Raw genomic sequence first — 13,850 nt, 5'->3', positions numbered from 1 at the left:
AGCGTTGGCGTCGCCACCGCCGGAGCTCCGCCGAGCGCCGGCCTCACGCGCAACCTCTTCTTGCCGCCGCGGATGACCACGGCGACAGGTGGCGTCGCGCCGGCGCCGTCCCGTGCCGCCGCCGCACCGTCGAAGCTCCCCAATGCGGCGCGGCCGAAGAAGGGCAAAACTTCGGTGAAGAAAAACAAGGCGGCGGACGGCTCCGGCGGCACGAAGACGAGGGGAAAGAAGCTTGCAGGGCGTTCGACGGCCGCGGCGGCTACCGAAGCGCCGGCGAGCTCACTTGTTGAGCCGGCCGCCGACGCACACCATGTGTTCGACGAAATGCCCCCAAGGTGAAAAAAATTCCAACTTTTATTTTCTTCTTGTTTTTTCAATGCATCATCACATATAGATAGCTTATTTGCATTGTTCAAAAAATTTTGTAGTCTCAATGATGATGCATACATGTCAACTATGGGTGTTGGGTCCAACAATTCGCATTGGTCTCAAACCAATGACATCCATTTGGAAGACCATGAGTTTGAGGTGGACGAGGAGGGTGAGAGCATTGTCGACGCGCCGAAAGGAAGAGCGGGCAATTGCAGCACCAACGATGACAAGTTACTATGCAATACTTATTTGCAAGTGTCAAGGGATCCATCAATTGGAGGTGATTAAAGTAGAGATGCGTATTGGGGGCGAATGAAAGAATACTTTGATGCTCACAACATGAGTGGAATTGACCGCTCGGAGAGATCACTTCGGTCCCGATGGTCCACAATCAACTCGGATTGTCAAAAGTGGGCGGCCGCACAAAAGTCAGTTGACAAGATTAACCCAAGTGGCACAAATGAGGATGATAGAGTAAGTGGCATCTCATATATGTTCATCTCATATTGTTTTTGGTGTCCGAAGTGCTAACTTGTTTTGTTTTTTTTGTAGTTCAACATTGCACAAAACTTGTTCAAAGAAGAGACGAGGAAAACCAAGAAGGGGAAGATCAAGAAAGGAAGGGTCTTTACCTTGTCTCTTGCTATGAAGTGTTAAAGAATGATGAGAAATGGAAGAATCGTGATGGTTTGGATGATTTGCATTTGAGCAACAAACGCAAGGTGCACGATGATGATGAGGAGGATGATGCATCAAGTGATGACGGCAAGAGAAGCCCCACACCCAACTCGGTTTCATACTCGAAGCCAAAACGACCGGATGGGTGCAAGAAAGACAAAACCGAAAAGAAGAAGAAGAAAGGAGATGATGAGCTCAAAAATGCTATGGAAGCTATTGTGAAGGCAAAAAAAGAAGCCAACGAGGTGAGGAAAATGGCAAGGAACCAAGATGCCGCGGCCGAGGAGAGGAGGTTGGCGGCCGAGGAGAGGAGGGTGGCCGCCGAGGAGAGGAAAGTGGCATTTGAGGAGAGGAAGGTGGGCATGGAGGAGCGATCTAGGTTGTTGGAATGGGAGAAACACTTGTTCTTCTTGGACACATCTTCGTTCAATGATGCGCAAAAGGAATATGTCAACCTTGCTCGTGAAGAAGTCTTGATCCAAAAAAGAGCCATGATCCGCACAATGGGTGGCGGTGGCCTTGGCGGCATGGGTGGTGGTGGCCTTGGCGGCATGGGTGGCGGTGGCCTTGGCGGCATGGGTGGCTTCGGCGCCATGGGAGGCATGGGTGCACCTCCGGCTGCCATGGGAGGCATGGGTGGCTTGGGCGCCATGGGAGGCATGGGCACACCTCCGGCCGCCATGGGAGGCATGGGCGGCTTTGGAGCACCCTCTGACGCTATGGCCGCCATGGGAGGCATGAGTTTCGCTACTCTTATGGGAGGCATGGGTGCACCTCCGGCCATGGGTGGAATGTCTTTCGATGTGCCTCCTCACACACATTCCCGTGAAGATGCCGTTGAAGATCTTGCCAACACCGTCGGAGCTTCACGTGATGCGATGCGTGATGAGGATAGGGAGGAAGATTCATCTTCGGAGGCGGAAGAATCGTCTTCGGAAGATGAGGACGAAGACGAGGAAGATGTTTGATGTGTCTTTCATTTATATGTCTTGAACTTTACTTTGCATTTTGTACTTGGTTGGATGAACTTGTGGGCATGAACTTGGTTGGAAGATGTTTGTGACAAATTTCACATGTTCATAGCTTTTTGATAATTGTTTCAAACTTATTTTGTAGCTAAGTCGCGCGCGCCCGGCGAGTCGCGCGCGCTGCATTTTTGCGCGCTGCATTATAGCGTGGCTGTTGGAGCCAGCGCTCGCGGCCGCGCTAAACCAGCCGAAGCGCGCGCGGCAAACAGGTTTTTTGCGCGCGGCGCATAGCGCGGCTGTTGGAGATGCTCTTACTAGCTTCTTGGCGCTGAACCCCGCTGATGCATCATCATAACAAATGGAATTTGATACTCTTTGCAGTACAATGAGAGCTTTATTTTTTGTGTGACAGGAAGTAGCAAGATCAGCGAGAATCATGAATTTCCAGCCGTCCGTTTGCCGCTTTTGTCCACAGCTCCCGAGTGTTTGAAGACCTCTATTCCAGCGTCTTCTTGCGTAGCTCTTCGCTGGTAGCACTTGTACTGGAGTAGTGTGGAGCTACAAACAACCTCGTCGTCGTAGGGCAGGTGTGTGAACAAATTCAGAGATGTTGTCGATTTACTTTTACTGAATAGCCTGGATAAGCAAACTTAGATGACAAACAGAGAAGGGTACTCAGCAAGTCGTTGAGTACAGATCAAAAGTACTACTAGTACAGAAACAGAAACCTGCTAGATGGGCGTACACAACTCTGTAAATTAATCTCAGAGACCATTGTAACTGTAAATGTAACCTGTAGTCAGTAATCACATTGTTCAAGACTGATTACATCTCTGAATTTAGTTTCAACTTTGTACCCGTATTTAGTTCCAACTTTGTACCCGTATTTAGTTCCAATTTTTCAATTCATATGAACACCCACTGTGACTGGCTTATTTACGTCTTGCCACATGTGATGTTGTATTGCTTAGGGCTTTGTTTTGCATGACTGATTTCACCAGAGTAGTAACTCGACGTTTTTTTTGGGAACGAAGGCTCAAGAAGTGCCCGGCTTTGAATTAACAAAGCCATCAACCGGCCAGGATTACAGAACTGCCACTTACAACAAGAAAACAAAGAGCGGAAATAAAGATACATTGTGCTCGGTAGAACAACTCAAAGGCATAGAACAATGACATCGAACGCCGCTATGCCGAAACCAGCTAACCTACCAAGGCTATGGGAGGAAGGCACCACCGTGCATATTTTGTGTCACTGACTGCCACCATAGGGAAAACAGGGGCAACACATGACTGGACTCCGCCTCCGCAAAGGGCCTCTACCCTTTCACCCGGGCTCGATAGGTGCCGCACCGGCGGCCTGCGGAGTGGTTCACCCTAGAACCCAGATCAGAATTCCCAAGCAGCCAAAGGAGAGGCACCAGGAACAAACCCGCACGAAACGGGGAGCCAAACACCCAGTCACCGTTGCCGGCAGCAGCAAGGCAGAGCATCGGACGAGAGTTGTCGAAACGAAAGCGCTGAAAACCCCCGGAGAAGGCCAACAGAATGCAGCACCACGCATCGGTCAAGAATAGGAGTCTCCATAGCCCATGGCACGAGAGAGGGACCCCGATCCCCTTGCACCAGCGGCCGAATCCCTCCACACTTGGACCCGAGCAAGTTGACGAAGATGAAGATTAGACCAATACAATCCGCCGTCGAACCACCACCGACTCCACCACCACTTGACCACTTCCCTGACGACGCCTTCAGGAAGGATCACGCCACCAAGGTGTCGTCGTCGCCATGAATCGAGGAACTGAGGCTTTCACCTGAGCTACTGGGTGGGGTGGGAGGTGCAGGAAGCCCACCGAAGCCTTCAGCAAGGAAAACGACGCCCAAAGGCGACATCTTCAATGTGGCCGCCGCGCCGGCCAGGGGTTTCCCCTGGATCCGCACCCAACCACCAGATCCGCACACCCGCCATCCAGAAAACGGCGACAGGGGCCACTAGGGACAGGGGGCGGCGCGGATCGGAGCAGATCCAGGTTGTGGACGCCGATTCTCCAAGGTACAGCCGGCCTACGGGAAGCTGCTGCAGCCGCCAATGCCCGCTGCCTCCACGCCGACCGCGCGACCAGGAAGGCGGCCCACCTGCACCCTGCGGCGCCGCCGCCGCACATGCCACGCCGCTGTCCGCCGCCCGGGGCCGCCGCCCCGGATGCCGAGGCTCTCCACGCAGGGTGGATCCGCTGAGGTCCCCCCCGCCACCTTCATGGGTGCCGAGCGGCCGCGCCGCTGGCCACCTCTGGCGGCGGCGGAGGGAGGAAGGGAGATGGGGGGACTAGGTGGCGGTGGCTAGGGTTGGCCCTCGAGTCGCCTCGGAGGAGACGACGCCAACTCGACGGTTTCTGCATCACGGACTGGAACATCCCTCGGTTAATTAGTGTAACCCGGTGACAAATTAGGCGGTTAGTTTCGTCCCTCTCCTTTTTTTTGAGGGAAGGCCATCATGGCTAGCTTTATTGATTTAACATAGGCATTACATCGTCCACAAGGGAAGAGATCAGACAACCCCGGGCTCGTCTGTCCAGTTTAAAGAGGTCTTATTACAATAAGAAAAGTTAGCTAGCACATGCGCCGCTTGATTGGAAGAACGAAAACAATGCTTGAAGACAACCTTCCCTATTAAAGAAGAAACATCCACGCATTCCGCGAAAATTGCTGTTGCAGCATCCCACCATCTAGATTGTCCATCACAAAAGTTTATGACGTTTAAGGAATCTGATTCAGCCTCCACACGAGGAAACCCTAGGGAGTTTGCAAACACTAGACCATCACGCATCGCTGTTGCTTCAACCATCATTGCATCTGCAACATGAGGTATATATTTGCATTGTGCTGCCAAAAAGTTCCCTTTATCATCTCTAATTACAGCTGCCGAAGCTCCTGCACTTTCATCTGCAAAATAGGCCGCATCAACATTTACCTTTATGAACATGAGGTCTGGTTTCGTCCACTTCATCTCCCTATTATCATTCTATTTGTGATTAGCTTCATGATAATTACTAGCAATTGCCAGGACAGGCATATGCCACCGCGCGAGATGTGGTGGTCTACCATCATGAGTGAGTTCACGTCTTATCCACCATAAGTACCAGCTGCCCATCATAAGAGCTTGTTTGACAGTAATATTCGGTTTCAGTGACAAGGGTAAATCTGGTACAAGGAGTAGATGTTCCAATATAACTGACCCTGAGCGATCAATACTTCGTAGCACAAAATGAGAATGTTAACTGAAAGCGAGTGCGCTTGCATGCATGCGGTGTGTCTTTTAGTAGTGTAACTCGGTGGAGACAAGGCAAAGCTTCAGGAAAAGACAAAAGGCTAGTAGTGGATGCCGTTTCATTATTTGCATTTTTCGTTCGCAAGCCTGTTTCATCACAAATAATGGAGCTCCGAATGACCAAGTGGCTACGTCCAAGACTTGAAATGGAGATTTATTTTGCTCATCAAAATTCATTCATGTGGCATCAAAATTTTGTTTGGGGTCCATTTAGCTGCCACTAGCTGAGGATTAGTCTGGAAGGAAGCCACGTCTGCTATCCACTAGCTGTAGCTGAGCCACCATGATGATATATTTAGCTAAGAGAGATGGTAATGCAAGCTTAGAACTAAGATAGAAAATATTTTTCTCTTGGCGATGCGACGCAAATATTTTTTCTCTTGGCGATGCATTTTCGTGCTGATCTGAGCTGAGCTGCTCAAGCCCCCTATAAAACCCATCACTCAAATGCAACCCTCCACTGCAACCACAACCTCACTCACACACCAATTCAACAATGGCTTCCATGACCCCCATCCTCTTGCGCTGCTCCCTGCTACTTCTCCTCCTTGTCCAGTCCACGCACTCCTCCGTAACCCCGAAGCCTAAGAACGCCATTGCCGAGGAGCACGAGCAGGCTCATCCTTCCAGCTCGAGCACCTACATCGTCCTCACCAACCACCTCGCCAAGCCATCCAAGTTCGACACCCTCGATCGCTGGTACGCGTCCATGCTGGGCAAGAACTCCAACCGCATCCGCTACACCTACGGCACTGTCATGCATGGTTTTTCCGTTCGTCTCACGGACGGCGAGGCCCAGCGCATGGCCACCGTCCCCGGCGTGTCCCGCGTGTACAAGGACAGGCTGTACCACATCCATACCACGAGGTCGCCGTGGTTCATGGGCCTCCACGACGACTTCGGCGCGTGGCCGGACGCCGAGTTCGGCGACGGCGTCATCATCGGCTTGGTGGACACCGGCATCTGGCCGGAGCGCGCTAGCTTCAGCGACGCCGGGCTCAGCCCCGTCAGGTCCACCTGGAGGGGCAAGTGCGTGGACGCCCCTGGGTTCAACGCCAGCTTGTGCAACAACAAGCTCGTCGGCGCCAAGTCCTTCGTCACAGCCGATTCGAGTCCGAGGGACGTCGAGGGGCATGGAACGCACGTGGCGTCAACGGCTGCAGGCTCCGAGGTCCCCGGGGCCAATCTCTTCAAGTTCGCGGGCGGGAGAGCGAGCGGCGTGGCGCGCAAGGCGAGGATCGCCATGTACAAGGCGTGCATTCCCATGAAAGACTGCCCTAACTCGACCCTTGCCGCGGCGATCGACGCCGCGGTGAGCGACGGCGTGGACCTCATCTCCATCTCCATCGGAGACACCGCGAGACCCTTCTACGACGACCTCCTCGCCGTCGCCACGTTCGGCGCTGAGCGCAGAGGCATCTTTGTCGTCCTGTCGGGCGGCAACTGTTGGAAAACGGCTACGTCAGCACCTGCCTGACCGGTTCTCTCGGCGGCTCCCTCCTTCTCGCCATCATGCACGCACGCATAGCTTGCGTTGGTTACGCACGTCGCCCCCGAGTGGCGCTCGTGCCCGTTGTACTACCACCTGTATATAATGTACCTGATGAGATGAATCAATATAGTGAACATTATCACTAAACAACTTGGTAATCAGAGCCTCTCCAGAGCCATGAACTCCGGCGACTCCTCCTCCTCCTCCTCCGGCGATCTCGCGGGCACCACTCTCCTCTCCTCCGATCCAGCACTCACCTCCCCCATACCCCCTGCCCCAACCCCGGTGACCACCTCGCCCGAGCTCATCGCCCCCGTCGCCACAGCTCCACCTGCCGCGACCTCCTCCGCCATGACTCTGCTTCCTCCCCCGATCCTTCCCGATGCTGCGGCCTCCTCATCCGCCGCCGTCCCCTCCACCGAACGCGGCGCCGCACTTCGTCTCTCCTGAGACGAGCGCAGTACTCCGCCATGCGCAGATCGCCTTGGGTGAGGGCGCGAAACTCGGCGGAGAGATGGACCGCTTGAGCGGGCTGGTTCGCGAGGAAGAACTCCCGGAGCTTGTCCCAGGCGACGAAGGCGGTGTTCGCCTCGCCGCGGATGACCTCGTAGGGACCGTCGGTGATGGTGGAGTAGAGCAGCAGGAGGAGGGTGAGATCTGTGTGGCGCCACCTGTATATAATGTACTCTGATGAGATGAATCAATATAGTGAACATTATCACTAAACAACTGCAACGACGGCCCGAAAGCGTCATGTATAACCAACGTGGCCCCGTGGATGACGACCGTCGGCGCCGCCACCACGGACCGGGTGTTCCCGGCGACACCCCGGCTCGGCAACGGGGTGGTGCTCACCGGGCAGTCCCTCTACAACATCCCGTTCTCCCAGGGCGCGGGCATGATCCCGCTAGTGCGCAGCGACTGCGACGAGGATGACCTGACGCCCGACAGGGTAATGGGCAAGGTCGTGGTGTGCTCCCAGGGTGGAGTAGCTTCGGCTGACGTGCAGAGAGCGGGCGGAGCCGGGATAGTTTCCACCGATAGTGGGGAACAGTTCTTGGACACGGTAATGGCCGAACCCTTCAACCTTCCCGGTCTCCAGCTCAGCTCCACCGGCGGCAAGAAGCTGGCCGATTACATGTCGTCCGTGGCGTACCCGGTGGCGTCCTTCAACTTCACCTGCAACACGGTCACCGGCGAGAACCGGGCGCCGATTGTGGCGGGCTTCTCCTCGCGGGGACCCAATCCGATTACCCCCGAGATTCTGAAGCCGGACGTCATCGCGCCGGGATTGAACATCCTCGCGGCCTGGTCAGGTGCCGCCTCGCCATCTAACCCGCGGAGGTTCGAGTACAACATCCTGTCGGGGACGTCGATGGCGTGCCCGCACGTGGCCGGCGTGGCGGCCCTGATCAAGAAGCGGCACGGCGACTGGACGCCGGCCATGATCCGTTCGGCGCTGGTAACGACCGCCGGCCCGCTTGACATGAACGGCAGGGAAATCGTGGACAGCGGCAGTGCCGTCGGCGCCGCCGTCATGGGCGCGACGCCGCTGGCGGCCGGGGCCGGGCTCGTGCTCCCGCGGCTCGCCATGGACCCAGGCATGGTGTACGACGCCGGCACGCAGGACTACGTCGACTTCCTCTGCACCCTCAACTACACGGTGGAGCAGATGCAGCAGTTCGTGCCGGAGCTAAGCAAGTGCGAGAGGACGATCCCCGGCGGCGTGGCCAACCTGAACCACCCGTCGTTCGTGGTGGTGTTCGACGGCCGCACCCGCGTCCGCACGCTGATGCGGACGGTGACCTTGGTGTCGGCGCGCCCCGAGAGGTACAACGTGACGGTCGCCGCGCCCGACGGGGTGAAGGTGACCGTGACCCCGGCGACGCTGGAGTTCAGGTGGCCGAAGGAGAAGAGGAGCTACAGCGTGCAGTTCAGCAGCGAGGCGGGGGCGAAGGTGAGGACGGCCGGCACGTGGGAGTTCGGCCACATCGCCTGGGAGAACAGGAAGCATCGGGTCAGGAGCCCCGTCGCCTTCAAGTGGGACAACTGATGCCATGCATGTAGGCCGGAGCACGTACTACGTACTGTAGTAGAATAAGAGTGAGTCTGATTGTCTGAACTCTGAGAGACTTGAGAGTTGGTGTGTAATGAAAAAGAAGGAGAAGAATCAGCATTTGATTGTGGTGGACTTGTGATGAGGAGAAGGGAATAATCATCATGTTATTTTTCTCCTGTCCAATTGCATCTACTCCCTCCGTTCCTAAATATTTGTCTTTTTAAAGATTTCAAATGCAGTACCACATGCAGATGTATATGGACATATTTTAAAGTGTAGATTCACTCATTTTGCTTCGTATGTAGTCACTTATTGAAATCTATAGAAAGACAAATATTTAGGAACAGCGGGAGTAATTTCGTATGGATCATCGTCCAACTTCATGTAATGGAATCATACATAGTTTCAATCCATAGACCCGCATTTACATTTTGCACGGCTCTCTCAGTGGCTGACCATGCATATTACCTTGGTGATGCGTTCATGTTTAGCTAGGTAGACTGGTAGAGTACTTGAGATTGTAGTATCATGTACGGTACTGTATGTCATACGTCTTAACTTGTTGATGACCTGTTCGGGCATGCGCCAGACTAAAGTATGTGCTGGAAGTATTGGATCATTTCATCATATCCACCTTTGATTACAAGGGTGTTTGAAGTATTTGATCATTTCATCATATGCACCATTGATTTGAAATACTACTCCCTTTGTCTCATAATATAAGAGCGTTTTTGACATTATGCTATTATGGGACGGAGGGAGTAGCTAACAGCGTCCAGTACGATTGATTTGTCTTTCATAGTACTCTCTCCATTTCCTTTTACTCAGTGTATTATGTATTCGGTTTGGCTGAGTTTTAAGAATGTCTTGTTCACTTTCCTGGCGGTTTGATTATTCGGTTTGGCTGAGTTTTAAGAATGTCTTGTTCACTTTCCTGGCGGTTTGATCATCACGCCTGAGATTTGTGTTGGCGCTGTATTTTGGGTGCAATGTGGGGTGTGTGGTTTGTCTCGGCAACCCATTTGCATGAGTTGGGCTATGTGGGCTTCCTTTTCTTTTCTTTTTAACCATCCAAAGAAGAAAAGAGGTGGATTCCAGCATGTCAATGCTTCTGCTCGAATGCTATCAATGACTTTGTGGGCTGGGCAAGGAGACTAGTTGTTGGGGATATAACCTCATGGTATAACCCGCCCGTTTAGAACTGGGTTATCCAATGGCGGCCTGAAGAGCAAGACACGAGATGGGCTATGGCGATCAAAACCTCAAGGCTTGCAGGGTGACTCGTAGAGTGGGCCGGCTCACGGCCCAGCACTTGAGACGGTGGCTCATCATCAGAAGAACGCCGTAGTTCTTTTACTTGGGAAACAAGACAAATAAGGAAACAGACTAGGGCACGGGTTGTACTACGACTCGGACTCTATTGTAAGCACAGGGCCTCAACAGGGAGCCCCTGAGGCAGAAAGACTAGGTTACACGCTCTCGAGTACTAGGTTAGCCAAGACGCACCCTTGTAATCAAGATCATCATCATCAATATCAATCAAGCAAGAGTAGAGGCTTTTACCTCCACCGCGAGGGGCCAAACCTGGGTAAACCCTTGTCTCTCGATTCCGATCAACCCCGTTCAAGCCACTACTTAGCGGCGATGGCCTCACGGCTAAGTCCTTTCATGAGGACATCTGTCGTGACAAGACCACGACAGTTTGCACCCACTGTGGGGCTATCGCTCGGTGGTGTTGAGTTCTTGAAGGGAGCTCTCTCAGGGATAGAAGGATATGCGATCGGCCGCATGACCAAGAGTCGCCGCGGCAAGCTCTACATCGACGATTTAGGCTGGGGCCCCGAGGCCAACTCAATCGAGTAGGGTACCGGGCCCCCTTCAGCAAGATCCACGTCTCCATCTGCAAGATCGGCGAGCCAGGACCCGAGCCGGACATATGCATCAACATCGTCGAGACGGCTCAACGCGCACAACCCGCCCGGGCTCAAGCCGGCCGGAGCCATGTCTTCGTTGGCTTCACCCAGGGCGTCGATCTCGCAGACAACTCCGCGTCTGGAGGCGACACCCTGGTCTACTCTGATTGCGAACCATCGGTTGGGGGAAACAGAGTTGATCCGCCCACTGCATGAAGGTAGGCTTGGGGGCTACTCTGATAATGAGCCGGCCACGGTCAACCATGAGCTGCCCCGTTGGACCGCCGTCTACATGGCAGGCACTGCACCTGCTCTTAACTCCACCGCATCAGGCGCCATGGATGGAACCGGCGCGTCAGTAGCTGACCCCAGCGCGTCTGGCCTAGTAAAAACACCGACTCAAGTTCTCACAGAGCTGGTCGCCTCGCTGACAACACTCCTTGAGTCGCCCTTAACGGTGGAGAATCAGGAAGAGCGCAATGTAGAGATAACTAAAATCCGTGAGCAAATGGTAAAAGCTCAGGAGTATATCAACGCTGAGAGCGCTCGCATGGTGCAACTACAAGCCCAGTGAAGCAGAAGGCCTGAGGACAGAGGCATGGCGCATAGGCCTCCGCCAGAAAGCTTCTGAGGTGGTTCACAGGAGACTACATGAGAGTCGCCTGCTCCCCGGTTTTGAATCCACATGCCTGTTCAACACACCTGCACCAGGGGCCGGGACGAGCACCCTCGCGGCACGAGTTATACCCCAATTGAACCGGGGCATGCCCCAATATGGCGATGGCAGGCTGGCTCCGGCTCAGCCTCGCCAGCCAACTCAACAACGTCAGCTTGAGCCGACCCAACACCCGCCGCCTGTTCGGATGACTTTGGACTGTTTCCTATCCTATTGATAACCTGTTAGAAGCGGCTACTAACCTCGCCGCACTTCTGATCACAAGGAATACCCCTAGTAGAGAGGGAGGCTTTGTATGTCATTGGGATGTTGAAGACTGCAGTGGCCCAGCAGGCGAACTACTCCTATAGCCAGCAGCGGCTCAACTCCACCCCGCATCCAAGTCGCAGCAGGAGCCGTCACGCTAAGGTGAGGTGCGGGGACGATGGTGGGCGTGGCTAACACGACGGCGAGGCCATCGGCATGCTCGGGATCTAGCAGAGGAGGCGGGGGAGAGCGCGAACGAGTGGGGGCAAGTGGGAAAGGGAACCGAGGAGGCCATAGGGAGGCGTCCTTATCCCCTCCCCGTTGGCGTGGCAATATGGGCCAATGCCCCCGGTCCGGCGGGGTCGCGCCCGGGCGCTCGATCGGATGACCAGTGGAGGAGGGAGACGACCGCGGGGGAGTGGGCTAGGCTCGGCTGGGCCTGTCCCTGTGGCCTAAGGGCCAAGGGCAGGGCCTTTTCCTTTTGTTTTTATTTTTCTATTTTTTATTTTAACTTCTGTTTTTTTAATTTTCAAAAGTAATTTAGTTTTATAAAATACAAAACTAGCACCTTAATTAGTGTTATAAATGAGGCCACTGCCGCAATAACTTTGGCACTTAAATAAAATAGTTTGCAATCATTATAATTTAAAAAGCCTTTAAATTATTGTTTTGGCCCCTATTTTAATTATTTTAGGGCATTTAAACACTTTATAAAATGTTGGTTTCTCCACCATAATTATCTATGGATTATTGCCACATTATGAACATTTTAGTTTTCATGTTTGTGAATTTCTCAATTTCAAATTTGAAGTTGAATTCAAAGTGGAATTTGAAATGAGATATGGAACAAAGATGATCAAGCACTGTTTAGCAAAATGATTTAGCTTAATAAGAGAGGTCAGTGTAGCTCATTACACAGGGGTGTTAAAACCATCGACTTGCAATTGGGGTCCTTTTTTGTAGTTGTAGGTGCCCCAGTTGCAAGTGCATACTCGACTCGCAACTGGGGCTTGTAGTAGTGTAGTTGCCCCAGTTGCGGTGTCTACCCTTAACTCGCAACTACGGCTTTTTTGTAGTTGTAGTTGCTCCAGTTGCAAGTCCACCCTTGACTCGTAACTCAGGCTTTTGTACTTGTAGTTGCCCTAGTTACAAGTCCACCCCGGCTCGCAACTGGGGCTTTTGTAGTTGTAGTTGCCCTAGTTGCAAGTCTATCATTGACTCTCAACTAGGGCTTTCTATTCGTAGTTGCTCCAGTTGCAAGTCCACCCTTGACTTGCAACTCGGGCTTTTGTAGTTGTAGTTGCCCCAGTTGTAAGTCCACCCTTCACTCGCAACTGGGGGCTTTTTTGAAGTTGTTGCCCCAAATGCATGTCCGCCCTTCACTCGCAACTGGGTCTTGTAGTAGTGTAGTTGCGCCCGTTACAAGGTCACCCTCCACTCACAACTGGGCTTCAAGTTGAAATTGCACCAATTGCTAGTCAACTCTCGAATCACAACATGGCCTTTGTAGTTGTATATAGGCGTCCAAGTTGCAAGACCACAATAGACTTGCAACTGGCCTTTGTAGTTGTAGTTTCCCCAATTACAACTACACCCTCGACACGCAACTGGGCTTATAGTAGTGTAGTTGCGCCCCAGCTGCATGTCCATCCTTGACTCACAACAGGGCCTTTATAGGGAGTCCCAATTGCTAGTCCAATCCCGACTAACAATCGAGCCTGTAATGGCAGTTGTCCTAGTTACAAATCCACGTTAAACTCGCAACCGGGCCTGCATATATCTTTTTGCTATCTCAGTTGCAACTTCAACCCCCAACTTTCTCCCAGTTTGTTTTTGTCATCCCAATTGTAGCTCAACACCTTTTGTTTTGTTATGTGTTTTTGTGGGCCCAACCCATTTTATCAAAATGTCCCACTTTGCAAGCCCATCTTCAACCCAAATTTGATATTTTATCGAAAGAAATGCAACCGAGTCTGGGGGACCCAACTTCTAGAGTGTTATGTTTTTTTTGAAAAAAGCCGGCAATTCACATGTTCTTTAATCCCCGACACTGTTGATTTTGTTTCTTAACCTCTTTTTCAAAATTTTCGTTGTGGTATACAAAATGGGACGCACCATT

At 52.8% G+C, this 13,850-nt stretch overlaps 1 protein-coding gene across 1 annotated transcript; it reads left to right on the top strand.

Moving 5' to 3' along the window:
- Positions 1–5,827: 5,827 nt before the first annotated feature.
- Positions 5,828–8,890, top strand: LOC119305501 (subtilisin-like protease SBT1.5). Its single transcript, XM_037582002.1, has 2 exons — positions 5,828–6,791; positions 7,576–8,890. Exons 1-2 carry the CDS (start codon positions 5,842–5,844, stop codon positions 8,888–8,890), a joined length of 2,265 nt encoding a protein of 754 aa, XP_037437899.1. The 5' UTR covers positions 5,828–5,841.
- Positions 8,891–13,850: the final 4,960 nt, after the last annotated feature.

This window comes from Triticum dicoccoides, chromosome 5B (genome assembly GCF_002162155.2).
Source record: "Triticum dicoccoides isolate Atlit2015 ecotype Zavitan chromosome 5B, WEW_v2.0, whole genome shotgun sequence".
Classification (NCBI taxonomy): Eukaryota; Viridiplantae; Streptophyta; class Magnoliopsida; order Poales; family Poaceae; genus Triticum; species Triticum dicoccoides.
This window is presented reverse-complemented; position numbering and strand designations above follow the sequence as displayed.